Consider the following 14,852-nt stretch of genomic DNA (forward strand, 5'->3'; position numbering starts at 1 on the left):
GACCTTGAATTGGTATAGACCATCGGGCGTAATAAATGCAGTTTTTTCGCGGTCCATAGGGTCGACTGAAATCTGCCAATAGCCAGACCAAAGGTCGATGGAAGAAAAATATTGGGCTCCATGAAAGCAGTCGAGGGCATCATCGATACGAGGCAAAGGGTAGACGTCTTTATGAGTGACTTTGTTCAAATTCCGATAATCAACGCAGAAACGCCAGCTGATGCCGTCCTTCTTTTTCACGAGAACGATAGGGGAGGCCCACGGGCTAGATGAAGGTTCGATGACGTCTTTTGTAATAATTTTGTCGACCTCGTTCTGGATTACTTGACGTTCGTGATGCGATACGCGATATGGATGTCGGCGTATAGGAGTGGCGTCACCAGTGTTGATTCGACGAGCCACGACAGATGTTTGGCCTAGAGGGCGGCCGTCGAAATCAAAGATGTCACGACAGGACGCCAGGACCCGGCAGAGATCTTGGGCTTGCGCCTGGGTCAGATCGGGAGCAATCATCTTGTTAATGTCGTCGAGAGACGAAGGCGCGAAGTTGGCGGAGCAAGAAGGCGGCGAAACATCGGCATCCAAAGCGGCAATCTTGCAGGGGTCAAGCGCGGAAATGGTGGCCAGCGACATGCCTTGCTGGATAACCTGAGTCAACAGGCTCACGTTGAGAAGCGGCACGACCACCGTATTGTCGGCAACGGAAACAATGGTGTGAGCCAGGGCGACATCGTGGGCTAACAGGACGTCGATAATCGGAGACAAGACGTAGTCTCCATCGGGAATGTCGCGTGAAGAGGTCAAAGTAACGTATGTAGCAGCTTGAGGCGGCAAACGAACGTGATGGCGAGAGCATAAGCGTGGCGTTATGTCGGCTGAACTGTCGGGTGGATGGGGCAGCTCAAGCTGAAGAGCACCGGTCGCACAATCAATGAGGGCAGAATGAGTGGCCAAAGAATCTAAGCCGACGATAAGGTCATGGGGGCACTTCTCGATGACGGCAAATTCGACGGAAGTGGGATGACCAGCAATGCAGACGCGGGCGGTGCACATCCCAAGAACGGCAGGAGTCCCTCCATCAGCGACGCGGAGAATGCGGGAGGCGGCAAGCGTGAGCACTTTATGAAGGCGTCGACAAAAATCTGCACTCATGACAGTGATGTGCGCTCCAGTGTTGATGAGTGCAGAAATAGTTACGCCATCAACATCAACGTCTAACAAGCTTCGTCTGGTCGGCAGCGTCAGAAGAGGATTTGTGGTGGCAGTCGTCAATGCAGCGTCACCTCCGGGTGCTGCATTCTTTAGTTTTCCTGATAGGCACGAGCAGGGCTGAAGGGGGACGACGGGCGGCGAGTCTGTGGTGAGCGAGACGACGGGCGACGGCCTGGAGGCGAGCGTGACTGGTGACCACGCGGCGACGGGGAGCGGCTACTTATCCTGGGGGAAACATCGGCGTTGGGGAAATAGGGCTGGGTTGAAGGCGGAAAGCGGGTGCTCTCGGGATGGCGGTAAGGGGTAGACAGCGTTCGAGGCGCCGAGGACCAGCGGGTGGCGCAGTAACCGGAGACGTGGCCGATACAGTGACAAGTAAAACATATCGGTCGATCGTCAGGGGTTCGCCAAGCAGCAGGGTCGCGATATCGAGTAGCGAATCGCTGCTCTTGATAGGAAGAGGGCGGACGCCACGAAGTTTGTGTTGGGCTGGAAACGGTGCACACAAAGTGAATGCCCATGTTGGCGATCTCCTGCCGGACAATGGCTTGAACGAATGGAGCCGTAATCGAGCTCGAGTCACCGGCATGAACTGGAGCAGGGGTCATGGCCTCAAGTTCACGGCGTACAATACGTGTCATCTGGTCTAGTGGAACTGACGGTTGTGCAGCCGTGCGGTCTTCGCAAGAGGACGTTGCCGGCGTGTTGGGAAGCCGGGCAAATGAGTGTCCAATGCGCCGGCTTTGAGCCTGCTCAAAGTGCCGGCACTCCTTGATAACAGCGTCGACTGTAGAACACTTTCTACACATTAAAAGGCTGAAGGCGTTGTCGGCGAGCCCTTTCAAGATATGCCCAACCTTGTCGTCCTCCGGCATCTCGGCGTCGGATTTTCGGCATAGCGCTAATACGTCTTCTATGTACGCGACGTAAGATGCAGTAGCCATTTGCGAACGTGACGCGAGCGTCTTTGTCGGGGCGACCTTCCGGCCAATGGGCTTCCCAAACAATTCTCGGAGTTTTTCTTTGCAGGTGTCCCAGCTTCCAATCTCAGCTTCGTGATTATCAAACCATACCTTCCCAGTGCCTTTCAGGTAGAAGATTATATTTGCCAACATCATGGTAGGGTCCCATCGGTTGTTCTTACTCACGCATTCGTACTCTGCCAGCCAGTCTTCAACGTTCGCATCACCGGAACCGGAGAACATGCCAAGATCCCGGGGTTGCACAAGCACGACCGTTGAAGTGGCGGGCGCTGATGTAGACGCTGTGTCTTCCGCCATTGCAGACAGATGTCCGAAACGACCGCCGCTGCGAAGTTCCGTTGCGAGGCGAGACGTGCCGCGCACCGCCACCAAAGTGCGACGGGAGCGAGATGGAAGCGAAGGATATATTTACAAAGTATATACAGAGGAGGCTAGGGCAAGAGATGTCCGATCCGGCCCAAGTGCTAGCGTCTTCATCGTCGTCTTTGTCGCTCTGCCAAGCATCGCGTTGATCCATGCATGGATCGCTCCGTAACAATACCTGCAAATCTTCAATATCTTCAATACCTTCAAATCAAAATACCTGCAATCTTCAAAGAGAGGTTTGCAGCCGCATCCTTTGCAGTGCTGGGCTAAATGGCTCGGTACAGACCCTGTCATTGCGTACGCGTGCTCCCTCAGGCGGTCATTCTAACATCGGCCTGTTTGGCCAATGTAGCAGCGTTTGCACTTGAGCAGGATCTTACACACAACTGCACATGCGCACTCAACATGAGGTTTTCTGTGTTGTTTCTCACAGATTGCTTTTTTGGGGCCTTCCTTGTTTACCTTGTGGCATAGCGCCGACAGCTTGTCCCTTGCGCTGAACAAAATGGGTGTGCCTATTTTTCCGGCGACCTTGTTTAACTATGCGAGACCCCATGCACATAGGGTATGACGGTGGTGCTCACATGAGGTCCCTTGTCCTGGGCGTCACGTCCTGCCCTCCCTCTGGTGAGGATCACGAAAAGCGTTTCCGAAACACTCGTCAGCAGGGCCATAGGATACCTGGATTGCCTGGATGAGCCGGTGCACTTGGTGCATGAAGCTGCTAGCCACCCGGTGGTGGCATGAATGGTTCATAGATGCGCTGAGACATGAGACGGCAATGCTTCTTTTTACTATTTTTGAGTGCGCAGACGTGAAGGGGAAAATACTTTTCTTCGTGCGGGGGTTGAAGCCCAACAAACGTGTTCCCTTTCAAGCGATATCTCTAGGTCGAGAAACCTTATCTTATTATCGGAGGGATGCTCGATCGTTAGTTCTAAAGGTTTCATTACCGATTAAAAGATGTCGAAAATTTCCTTTCCACGCGAGAGTTGACCTGTTCCGTCAGTTATGTGTAGCACAAGGAAATCATCTAAAAAGCGAAATACTTTAGTTACGCTGGTCGGTAGGAGGCAGCCCATGAGGCTTCTGTCAAAACGTGCTAGCACAAGGTTGCTAAGAACAGGAGCAATACAAGATGAAAATGGCACCATTGTAGCTTATGAACATCGACTCGAGGTAAAAACTAAGAAGCTCTAAAAACTTGCCAATATGTATACCACATGCATTCTGAAACTTAGTGGTCCCATACTTATCAATGCACTGGCTAACTTCATCACACACGAGGTTGTGGGGCAAGGAATAGAATAAGTCTTTCACGTCAGCTGAGAAGGCACCTACTTGCTCCGAGCACTCATTCTGAAGGTATTCGTAAACTCTGGTCTGGCTCATGATGATGCACAGATCATCAACGGGGAGGACATCTAGGGACGACTGCAAGTAGGAAGCCACGCACCGTTGCCAAGTACCACGCTCCGAGACTATGGCTCGGAAAGGATTGCCTTCTTTGCGGGTTTTCACGGAAAAGAACACAGAAAGGTACAAATTTCCTGCTGCCTTGACAGAGGGAGGGCACCCTCCCTCTGCTCACCAGAGGGAGGGCAGGACGTGACGCCCAGGACAAGGGACCTCATGTGAGCACCACCGTCATACCCTATATGTCCATGGAATCTCGCATAGTTTAAAAAAAAGGTCGCCGAAAAATATGCACACGCGTTTTGTTCAGCGCAAGGGACAAGGTGTCGGCGCTATGCCACAAGGTAAACAAGGACGGCCCCAAAAAAGCAATCTGTGAGAAACAACATAGAAAACCTCATGTTGAGTGCGTATGTGCAGTTGTGTATAAGATCCCACTCAAGTGCAAACGCTGCTACATTGGCCAAACAGGCCGATGTTTGTATGACCGGCTGAGGGAGCATGCGTACGCAATAAAAGGGTCTGTACTGAGCCATTTAGCCCAGCACTGCAATGAATGCGGCTGCAAACCTCTCTTTGAAGATTGCACAATACTAGGTAAAGATCAAAGAGCACGCGAGATTGGGGAAGCATTTTGCATTCAATCGCACGGAAACTCCTGCATCAGAGTGCCCTCTGTTTCTCTGCATAGCTGCGAGATTAACTACTTGTTAAAAACATGATGACCTGCTATGACGACGCGCGAGATTAACTACTTGTTAAAACATAATAACCTGCCTTGACGACGCGCGTGATGTGGTGATTTTATTCCCTTCCCGGCGCAGAAACCGTGTTTTTCTGGCCTTCTCCGCTGAACGTGTTCTTTGTATATATTGGCACATGCCGACACATATGAGCCATCTAGTGTGGCACGTACACGCTTGGAAGGTAGGTAGAAGAAGAGAACGTTGTTCTTTTGGTCTGGTTCCGATAAAGACGTGGACTTCTGGCTGTCTCTGTTGTCTCGCCCGCGACATTACTGGTGGAGTTGCTGGGTAAATGCACCTTCGCTCCCAAGTTTCCGCCGTCACTCCTAGCACCTTACAGACAGCCACAGCTCCCACAGCAAGAAGCAGCCGCCGCCTGCAAGGACTACCACCCGAATTCGTTCCCTTGTCATCGAGACAGGAAATAACAATGTCAAGAACTACTACAAACCAGGCGAGCCAAACCCACGATGCCGAGTATTCTCCCCCGCATGTTTTTCATGCGCCACAGACACCCAGACCGTTCCACGGGGACACTTTTGAAGACGTTGAAGACTGGCTGGACCACTTCGATCGCGATGCCAGCATGAACGAGTGGGATGATGTTCGCAAGCTGCGGAGCGCTTACTTCGCGCTAGAAGACTCTGCGAAGACGTGGTATAAGAACCATGAGAGTTCCTTTGCGACATGGCAAGAGTTTAGCCGACAGCTCCGCGATGCGTACCGCAACGCCGAAAGAAAGGAGAGAGCTGAACAAGCCATCTCTTCTAGGAACTAGCGGCCCAACGAGAGAGTCTCGATGTTTGTCGAGGAAATGCTTCGTCTTTTCAGACGCGCAGACCCTGCAATGCCCGAGGAAAAGAAGGTGCGACATTTAATGCGTGGAGTCAAGGAACAGCTTTTCGACGGACTCGTACGCAATCCACCAACAACTGTGGCCGAGTTCGTGAGTGAGGCAACCACGATGGAGCGTACTCTTCAGCACCGGTCGTCACAGTACGAACGCCACGACATATAGGCTACTGCGTGCTCTCTTGGGTCCGACAGCGAGAAGCAGGCCCTCGCAGACTTCATACGAAGCGTTGTGCGTGACGAACTGCGGCAACTCCAATCAGTGGCACTAGTGGGACTCCAACCACCTATGACAGCACTTGCGGACGTCATCCGGAGTGAAATCAGACAGGCGGTGCAACCACTCGCACCACCGAGACCCGAGGTCCCTGTGCTAACATATGCGGCGGCATTGAGGGCTCCTGCACCACCATCTACAGATCCCATCATGCGTACAGTGGACCAGGCCACACATCTGTTCTCGGACACCTCTTCGCATCCGCTACCCGGATCAAGGTACCCGAGCGTACCTACGTATCGACCCCCTGATCACTCAAGACAGAGCGCTACTAAGGCAAGTGTATGGCGCTCGTCGGATAACCATCCGCTATGCTACCACTGTGGCGAAGCGGGTCACGTGTACCGCGACTGCCAGTACCGCCAGCTGGGTCTCCGCGGCTTCCATCCCGGTGCGCGGTGCCCACGTTACGGTGAGCGTCCTCGCGAAATCGAAGCCTATCTGACGGGCCAGAGAATTCCATCGACTATTCAGCGCCGCCAATCGCGCTCACCATCCCCTCGCCGGTCCGTGTCACCTAGCTGCCCTCGTCGTCTTACGCTCCCCTAAGGAACCGCTCACCGAGTTCCCACAGGGGAAACTAGGAACCGCGACTTCTGGGGGTGAAGTCGCTTTCCAACGAACATTCCAAGAACCTCCCTCGACGCAAGGACCCGACGACGATCGTTCCGGTTTTTCTTTATTTTCTGACAGTACTAGGGTTGTTTCTGCCGACATCGCCGTAGTTGTTGATAATCATGCTGTTACTGCCCTCGTCGACACCGGTGCCGATTATTCAGTTATGAGCGGCGCACTCGCATCTAAATTGAGGGAGGTCACCACGCCATGGCAAGGGCCCCAGTTACGCACAGCAGGTGGCCATCTGCTGATGCCAACTGGAATGTGTACGGCACGTATTCGAATCCGTGCGTCGACGTTCACGGGGTCTTTCCTCGTATTACCTGTGTGCTCCCGCCAAATAATCCTTGGAATGGACTTTCTTTGTGAATACGGCGCAATCATTGACTTACGTGAGTTGCTTGTGTCGTTCGAAGACCCTTTTACTTCTGAAACTGACAACATCACCCAATTACCGAAGACCGCGCTGCGTGTGTCCGATGAATCCGTGACTCTGCATCCTCGCAGCAGCCTCTTTGTCGGTGTGGAATGTGAACAGGACGTTCGCCGCGCTGTAATTGCGGAGGCAAACTTGTCTTTCCTCCTTGCACGACAAATATGCGTTGCCAGATGAGTTATTCAGCCTCGAAACAGACAGGCTCACCTGCTGGTCACGAATTTTAGTGAGGAATATCGTCATCTCACAAAACGCACCGCGATTGCATACTTTGCAGAAATTGCCGACGTCAACGGTCCGCCAGTATTAGCTGCTCTTTCGCCGTGTGACCATTCTGCCATGGCGTTTGCGAGCACTCTCGATGTCAACCCGAGCCTACCATCAGAACAACCAGAAAGGCTTCTCGATGTACTCGGTTCTTTTCGAGATTGTTTCGCTACAACGACGAAGGTTAACCAGACGCCGCTTGCCCAGCATCGTATCATTACCGAACCTACCGAAAGGCCCGTTCGACAACATGCCTATCGGGTATCGCAAAAGGAACAAGACGCCATACGTCACCAATTTCAGCAGATGCTTAAAGATGACGTCATCCAGCCATCGACCAGTCCCCGGGCTTCACCAGTTGTGTTAGTAAAAAAGAAAGGTGGTACCTTGCGCTTTTGCGTGGATTATCGAAAATTAAATAAGATCACGAAGAAAGACGTTTATCCCCTGCCCCGAATAGATGACTCCTTGGATCGTATACGCAACGCTCGCTACTTTTCTTCCATGGATTTACGCAGTGGCTACTGGCAAATCGCAGTCGACGCGCGTGATCGTGAAAAGACCGCTTTTATTACTCCTGACGGACTCTACGAGTTCAAGGTGCTTCCTTTTGGATTATGCTCAGCGCCAGCTACTTTTCAAAGAATGATGGACACGGTTCTCTCTGGGCTGAAATGGCAATCGTGTCTCGTTTACCTCGACGACGTGGTGGTCTTTTCGGACACGTTTGCACAGCACGTACAGCGCCTTCAGACAGTTCTTCAAGCAATTCGAACAGCTGGACTTTCTCTAAAACCCGAGAAATGTCATTTTGGGTACGAAGAACTGAAGTTTCTAGGTCACGTTGTAAGCCATGCCGGCATCCGCCCAGACCCCGAGAAAACGAGCGCCGTCGCCGCATTTTCCGTGCCAACAAATAAGCGCGATCTCCGCCGATTTCTGGTGCTCTGTGCGTACTACCGACGCTTTGTCAAAAATTTTTCTAAGATCGCTGAACCGCTCAACCAACTTACGAAGGAAGGCATCCCATTTGTTTGGGGTCAGGATCAGCGCCTCGCATTTGATACCCTCCGCAACCTTCTCCAGGCCCCACCTGTACTCGGTCACTTTGACGAGAACGCTGACACGGAGTTGCACACAGATGCCAGCCACGTCGGCCTTGGAGCTGTATTGGTTCAGTGGCTAAATGACGTAGAGCGTGTGATTGCCTATGCGAGCCGAACGTTATCCGCTGCCGAGAAAAACTACTCTACCACAGAAAAAGAATGCTTAGCCGTTGTCTGGGCCATAACAAAGTTTCGGCCATACTTGTACGGTCGCCCATTTAGAGTAGTCAGCGACCATCATTCGCTTTGCTGGCTCGCGAATCTCAAAGATCCCTCAGGTCGCCTAGCGCGATGGAGCCTTCGACTGCAAGAGTTTGACGTCACTATCGTTCACAAGTCAGGACGCAAACACACCAACGCTGACTGTCTCTCAACGTGCACCAGTCGGAAGTGCCTCTGCTGACCTTGAAGAGGACGACAGTTTTCTTTCTGCCGTACATCAACGCGACGACTTGGAGCTCAGCCCTCTCATTGACTACCTGGAAGGGCGCACTTCAAGTCTTCCTCGAAATTTCCCACGCGCGCTAGCCTCCTTTTGTTTCCGAGATGGCGTTCTTTATAAGAAGAACTTTGACCATACGCAAGCTACATACCTGCTAGTTGCGCCGACCTCGCTTCGCGACGATATTTTACGTGCCTGTCACGACGAACCGTCGTCCGGACACCTGGGGTACACACGCACGTTGGAACGAATTAGCCGCTCTTACTATACTGGCCACGTCTCGCAAAGACTGTGAAGCAGTACGTTCGCACATGTCGCGACTGCCAACGACGTAAGACTCCGCCTGTGAGGCCAGCGGGACTGCTACAACCAATAGCAATACCGCAGAGGTCATTTCATCAGATTGGTATGGACTTGCTGGGATCATTCCCCACGTCTTCGTCCGGCAATCGGTGGATTGTGGTCGCTACTGATTACCTAACACGGTACTGCGAAACAAAGGCACTCCCAAAAGCTACTGCAACAGACATCGCCCTTTTTTTCGTGCACAGCATTGTCCTCCGTCACGGAGCGCCAGCGGTCGTCGTTACTAATCGTGGGACGGCTTTCACCGCAGAGATGCTACAGCAAGTCTTGAGGCTAAGCGGCACTGCACATCGCGAAACTACGGCTTATCACCCCCAAACAAATGGACCGACTGAACGCCTGAATAAGACAATCGCGGATATGCTGTCAATGTATGTGGCCATTGGCCACAAGAACTGGGACGAGATCCTTCCTTACGTCACTTTTGCGTACAATACCGCAATTCAAGAAAGTACAGGCTTCACACCTTTTCGCTTAGTGCACGGTCGAGAAGTCACCACGATGCTCGACGCCATGCTCCTTCCCGACAACTTGGGAATGTTTAACACGGACGCGGCCATGTTCGCCCAGCGCGCCGAGGAGGCCAGTCAACTCGCGCGATGCCGTATTCAGTGTCGCCAAACCGCAGACGCACGCTGCTACAACCTTCGCCACAGAGAGGTTGCCTACAATCCTGGCGATGAAGTGTGGGTGTGGACCCCCATCCGACAGCGCGGCCGGTCAGAAAAGTTGCTGCGTCGCTACTTCGGTCCCTACAAGATTGTACGGCGACTCAGTGACGTTACCTGCGAGGTTCTCCCAGAAGGCATCCCTAGAAACTACCGTCGGCTGTTACAAGACTAAAACCATATTTTTCGCGCCGTGACTAGGCCGTCGAGTGACTATTGACGACTTAGCGTCGTCCCTTTTTTTTTTTCGTTTTCGTTGTGTCCAGTGCTTTTATTTTTTTACTTTTGTTCCTTCTTTCACAGCACTGAATTGTTATTTCGCGTTCCGACACATTTCTTTAGTTTCTATTGTAACCCTCATTTTTTATATATTTTTTTACCCTCATTTGCAGCATCGAGACGATGCTTCTTTAGGAGAGGGGGTAATGGCACATGCCGACACATATGAGCCATCTAGTGTGGCACGTACACGCTTGGGGGGTAGGTAAAAGAAGAGAACGTTGTTCTTTTGGTCTGGTTCCGATAAAGACGTGGACTTCTGGCTGTCTCTGTTGTCTCGCCCGCGACAATATATTGTTTTCCCAGCAATAAACCAGTGGTCGTTATTTCAGCGCCTTGTCTGTCTACTCACTTCGTCCCGTCCTAGCGCTGTTTGTTCCCGTCCTCTTCCATTTGCTTTTGCAGTGCGGCCCGTGGATAAGTAAGACAGCACGCCGACTTATAGCAGACATACCTGAGAGCCTCGTTCTCGGCCATGTACTTGTGCAGGAGCACCCTCTCGTCGCCGTCTTCTGAAGGCTCGTCGCCCACGGCCAGCACGTTGCTCAGCTGAAGCGGGCCACCGGCATTCAGCATCTGTGCGCAAAGCATTCACGATTATGTGTGACAGCTTTTTCTGATTCTCAGGAACCCAACAAAACTTTTTAGTCGGTCGTTCTGGCGAGCTAGTTGGTTCATAGCTTTTAGACGTTTTAACAGCGAAGCTGTTTATAGCAGCCGTAATTTGTGGTGCGTAGCCGTGGTAGCCATGGCAACCCAGAGAAGAAGGAAAAGACCTGCGTGCATGCGCACGCGGTCTCCTCCTCGCCAGCTCTCTGGCTTCCCGACCCCTGCCTCTCTTCTCTCCGCGGCGCGCTGAGCCAGGATAAAAAAAATCACAGCATATCCACGAAGTGAATGATGATGAGTGGGCGAAGCACCGGGGGATCATTCGGGTAAACCACAGCTACGGACGAGAGATAAAGAGAGCGCGCGTCGGGAAAGAACGCCCTTGTGCAATGCAGCGCCCCTAGCTACGGACGAGAAAGAAAAACGCCGGAAGCGTTCTCCGGAAGCCGGAAGCTGGCTTCCGGAACCGGAAGCGGAAGTGGAAACGGAAGCGGAAGTCGGCTTCCGGTTATACTGTACATATACACATATATGTATATATGCGTACACATACATGCATAGCGGTCTCCATGCCAACCAGAGCTACGGACTTCTAGTGAACACTTCATAAAACTACACGCGGCGTCTCTTTCACGTACGGACGCACAACGCCATCTATTGAGCAATTCATAAGCTAGAGGTGGCTACATACTACTACTACTACTACTACTACTACTACTACTACTACTACTACTACTACTACTACTACTACTACTACTACTACTACTACTACTATCGAGGAGGGAACAACCCACACCCTAAGGAGCTTCGCCCCTAAAAAGAAAGCGAGAGCTTCCACTAGGCCGCACAAAGCTCAAGACACAGCGAAGCTGGCCGATTGATATCGAGTGGCTAGCCTCAAACGCGTTCGGCGTCGGCAAGCGACAGCGTTCTTGGCGCTGTACCAAACTTGGTTAGCCTGCCTGCGTTTGTGGCATGCCTGGAGCGCTGTCGCTCGTAGGCGCCCGCGCGTCCAGCGCGAGTCACGCGAAATGTCGCGGACACACGAAAGAAACACACACGACACCACGAGCGCCAACAACAAGCGTTCTGCCAACAAAATTGACAGAACGACTGCTATCTGACAGTAGAGGGAGAGAGAGAAAAAAGGTAAGAGGGAAAGACAGCGAGGTCAACCTGACGAGCGCACAGTCTTCCACCCTACACTGGAGATATGAGAAAGAAGGAATAGAGCAAAGAGCGATAAAGCGAGCACTGCCTGCACAACGTTAGATGCAGCGTTGTACAAGTTCCTGTAAAACAGGAACGAAAGCTCGTTCCTCGTTCCTTCCCTATCTTGGAACGAGTTCCCGTTACAAGTTCCTTTACTGCGAAAGGAACGCGTTCCAGTTACACTTCGAACATTGGAACGTGTCGTTACATTAACGTTACATTTGACTGCGTATATTATAACAATTTTAAACATCTGCGGCGGCAGGTTATCTGGCCATAAAAGTCATCCAAAGAAACGCTCCTAGACGAATTTTTTCAGGGAGCACCGAACAAACTTCAGACATGTCTAACTGCACTTTGGTGCTCGTCTATTACAAGTGCAACACATATGGCACTTTCCATTTCGGTCTTCAAATGCGCAGTCAGGATACTGCGCTTCAGATCTGCAAATAGAAAGTTACTCACATGCACCAGTATCCTCCTGAGACCCGAACACAACAACGAAACATAATCGCTCTTCAAGATGGTTTTTATTGTTATGTCATGAACTTGAAAAACAATTTTTAAAATTTGAATACCACGGATAGCTCCGTCTCCATGTAGGGCATCGGAAGGTGCCCTCCCTGCCGGCGGCGGCCCCCTTCGTCCGCCACCGGCCGATGGTTACTTCGGCTCGCCGGGCACGCACACTGTTCCGTCGTCTCGATGTCCGGAGGCAGCGCCCTCCGATCGCGCCCCCGTCTGTTCCTCTCTTTGTTCGTCTTTCTAGTTTTCGCTGCTGTGGGGGCGCGCGACGGCTGGCCGAAGTATAGACGGCCTCTCTAGACCCTTGTCCTTTGATCTCTCTGCCACGGTGAGCCGTTAGCAGCCACCGGCGACTATGTGGCCATTCCTTTTGTATAACCATTAGATTCGGATTCGGTCGTGTTTTGATAACCTTGTGCTTGTATCGAAACCCAGCCTAATAAATGTTCTTTCCGGAGAGCTTCGCCTAGGGACTCCCTTGCTGCGCGCGCGTCTCGCCTTTCCCTAGCGGGGACCGGCTGGGCGCGTCGACACACGGAACGGGCCGGAGCAGGCGTCTTGTATCATGCATAGCGGCTCAGAGTGCTCGAACCCACGGTGGTCGTCCGGCGCGGGTGATCAGAGCGTGCGCGCCGTGAGCGTAGCGTGAGACCACATGGTTCACCGGTAACATAGCTCAAATCGGCATGGAGGAGTTCCGCCGCTTTAGATGTTATGTGCAACACCTTGATTTTAATTGTGATCTGTTTGGCTAGAATCACGAAAGAACAGCTGCTGAGCTGGTAATCGAAGTCAAACTGTCGGGAAAAAATCTGCACGCAGTCTCGGTATGTCTGGTGCAGTTCGTACGAACCTGTTGGCGTAGATAGCTGTTCTCCATGCGCAATAGCCGGACTTCTCGGCGCAGGCTAAGGATGAGCAACTCCCGAGGGTCCTGGAAAAGAAAACACGCACTTTGAAAACATAGGCACAGGCTCATGCTGTATGACTGTGCCATACAGCATTGCACGAGCCAGTTTTTCTAGGCAGGGGCCAGCCCCAGCTCAGGAGTGCCATGCGCTGGTCCGCCCGGTGGTTTTAAACCTTGGTCGTAACCGGCATAGACCAGAAATATTAGGGCGTGGCCCGGTTTAGTCAATTAGCCTTTGATCCTAAACGAAGCATGGTCCAATTCTCGGTTAAGATGAAGACACCAGCTGCACAAATATTCTTTGACCGCGAGAGATTTAGCTCTGTCAGGCTTCCACTGAATTTCATGCTGACTAACATAGAAGTAAAAGAGAAAGAAAAAAAGTCTTAACCTTGCACTCGGCCGCGCAACGTTTGAAACAGCGCAGCTGGGCGATCGCAGCCCAGCATTTTCCGGAAGTGCGCGGGAACTTTTCATCTTATTACTCATGATGATGATAATTTCTTTTCGCGCGTCTCGGACTTACGGCCGTCACTGCGCGTTGCATAGCGCAGCTTGCAGCACCGACACTCCGTTGGAATGCCGACAGCGCGTTCTACCGCGTTGCAATGCCGACAACGCGTTCCAGGAGACCTGCTCCATGAATGTGTGTCTCTCTCTCTAGCTCTCATTTCCTTTATCTCTCTCCCGAGCATAGCGCGCAAAACCTCTTCGCCTCGCAGAGCACGAGCGCGCGAACGCGCCAGCTGTGGACGAAGACGACAACGCTCGAACGCACTCATATGGTTCGCATAAATGCATATCCAGCGAGAGTGGCTGTATAGCCTAGTGGCTACGACGCTCGCCTGGGGACCGTGGGTACGCGGGTTCGAATCCCACCTCGGCAAGAAAGTTTACGTTCTTGATTATTTCTTCATACGACCCACAAATTACGGCTGCCTTAAACAGCTTCGCTGTTAAGAAATTTGTCGCAGTTTCACCAGAAAGGCGAAGCACCAATTCTATATATAGAGAGCCATACGGACTAAGGATAGTAGCTTTATCAGCTGCATAAACTTGGACATGCAGCAGCAGCACCAGCAACGCGCAGAACTGTTGTCGACGCCGTCGGCGTGTTTATATAAATACGCATTTGGTGCCGCAGCTAAACGACACCTCCCCTCCCTCCCTCCCTCCCGTCCCCCCACACCCTTTCGCGCGACGGAAAAAGTTGCGTTTGCTCTTTATATATGGAAATCAGGAAAGAGACGCTTAATTCCGCAGCCCTTCAGGGAGCACGGCGCAGAATGCGCGTTTGCTCTTCGACGTGCGTTCGCTCCCCGTGAAAGCGCGCGTCCCTCGCGCCCTTTCACTCGCACATACAGCGTCCGGATTGGCGCTGAGCCGTGCTCCCTCAAGGGCTGCAGAAGATAGCGCCAACCTTTTCCTTTCCCTCAAGAACCACTTATCATCATCGGCGACAATTTCATCGCCGTTGACGTCATACGGAACCTCACGGCGACGGCAGAAATCTGCTTTGGAGTGTCCATATAATTGCTATCGCAATAAAATTCAGAGCCCTT

The 14,852-nt window shown here is 52.2% G+C and overlaps 1 protein-coding gene across 1 annotated transcript in view; it reads right to left on the bottom strand.

Annotated features, from left to right (window-relative positions):
• The window catches only part of LOC125939681 (uncharacterized), a 173,392-nt gene extending 160,086 nt beyond the window's left edge, over positions 1 to 13,306 (bottom strand). The window contains exons 1-2 of the mRNA XM_049664965.1: positions 13,234 to 13,306; positions 10,489 to 10,610 (exon numbers count right to left, since the gene is read on the bottom strand). Coding sequence (XP_049520922.1) covers positions 10,489 to 10,610; positions 13,234 to 13,260 — 149 coding nt within the window. The 5' untranslated portion in view covers positions 13,261 to 13,306. The remainder of the gene's footprint in view (positions 1 to 10,488; positions 10,611 to 13,233) is intronic.
• Positions 13,307 to 14,852: the final 1,546 nt, after the last annotated feature.

Source organism: Dermacentor silvarum, chromosome 3 (genome assembly GCF_013339745.2).
Source record: "Dermacentor silvarum isolate Dsil-2018 chromosome 3, BIME_Dsil_1.4, whole genome shotgun sequence".
Classification (NCBI taxonomy): Eukaryota; Metazoa; Arthropoda; class Arachnida; order Ixodida; family Ixodidae; genus Dermacentor; species Dermacentor silvarum.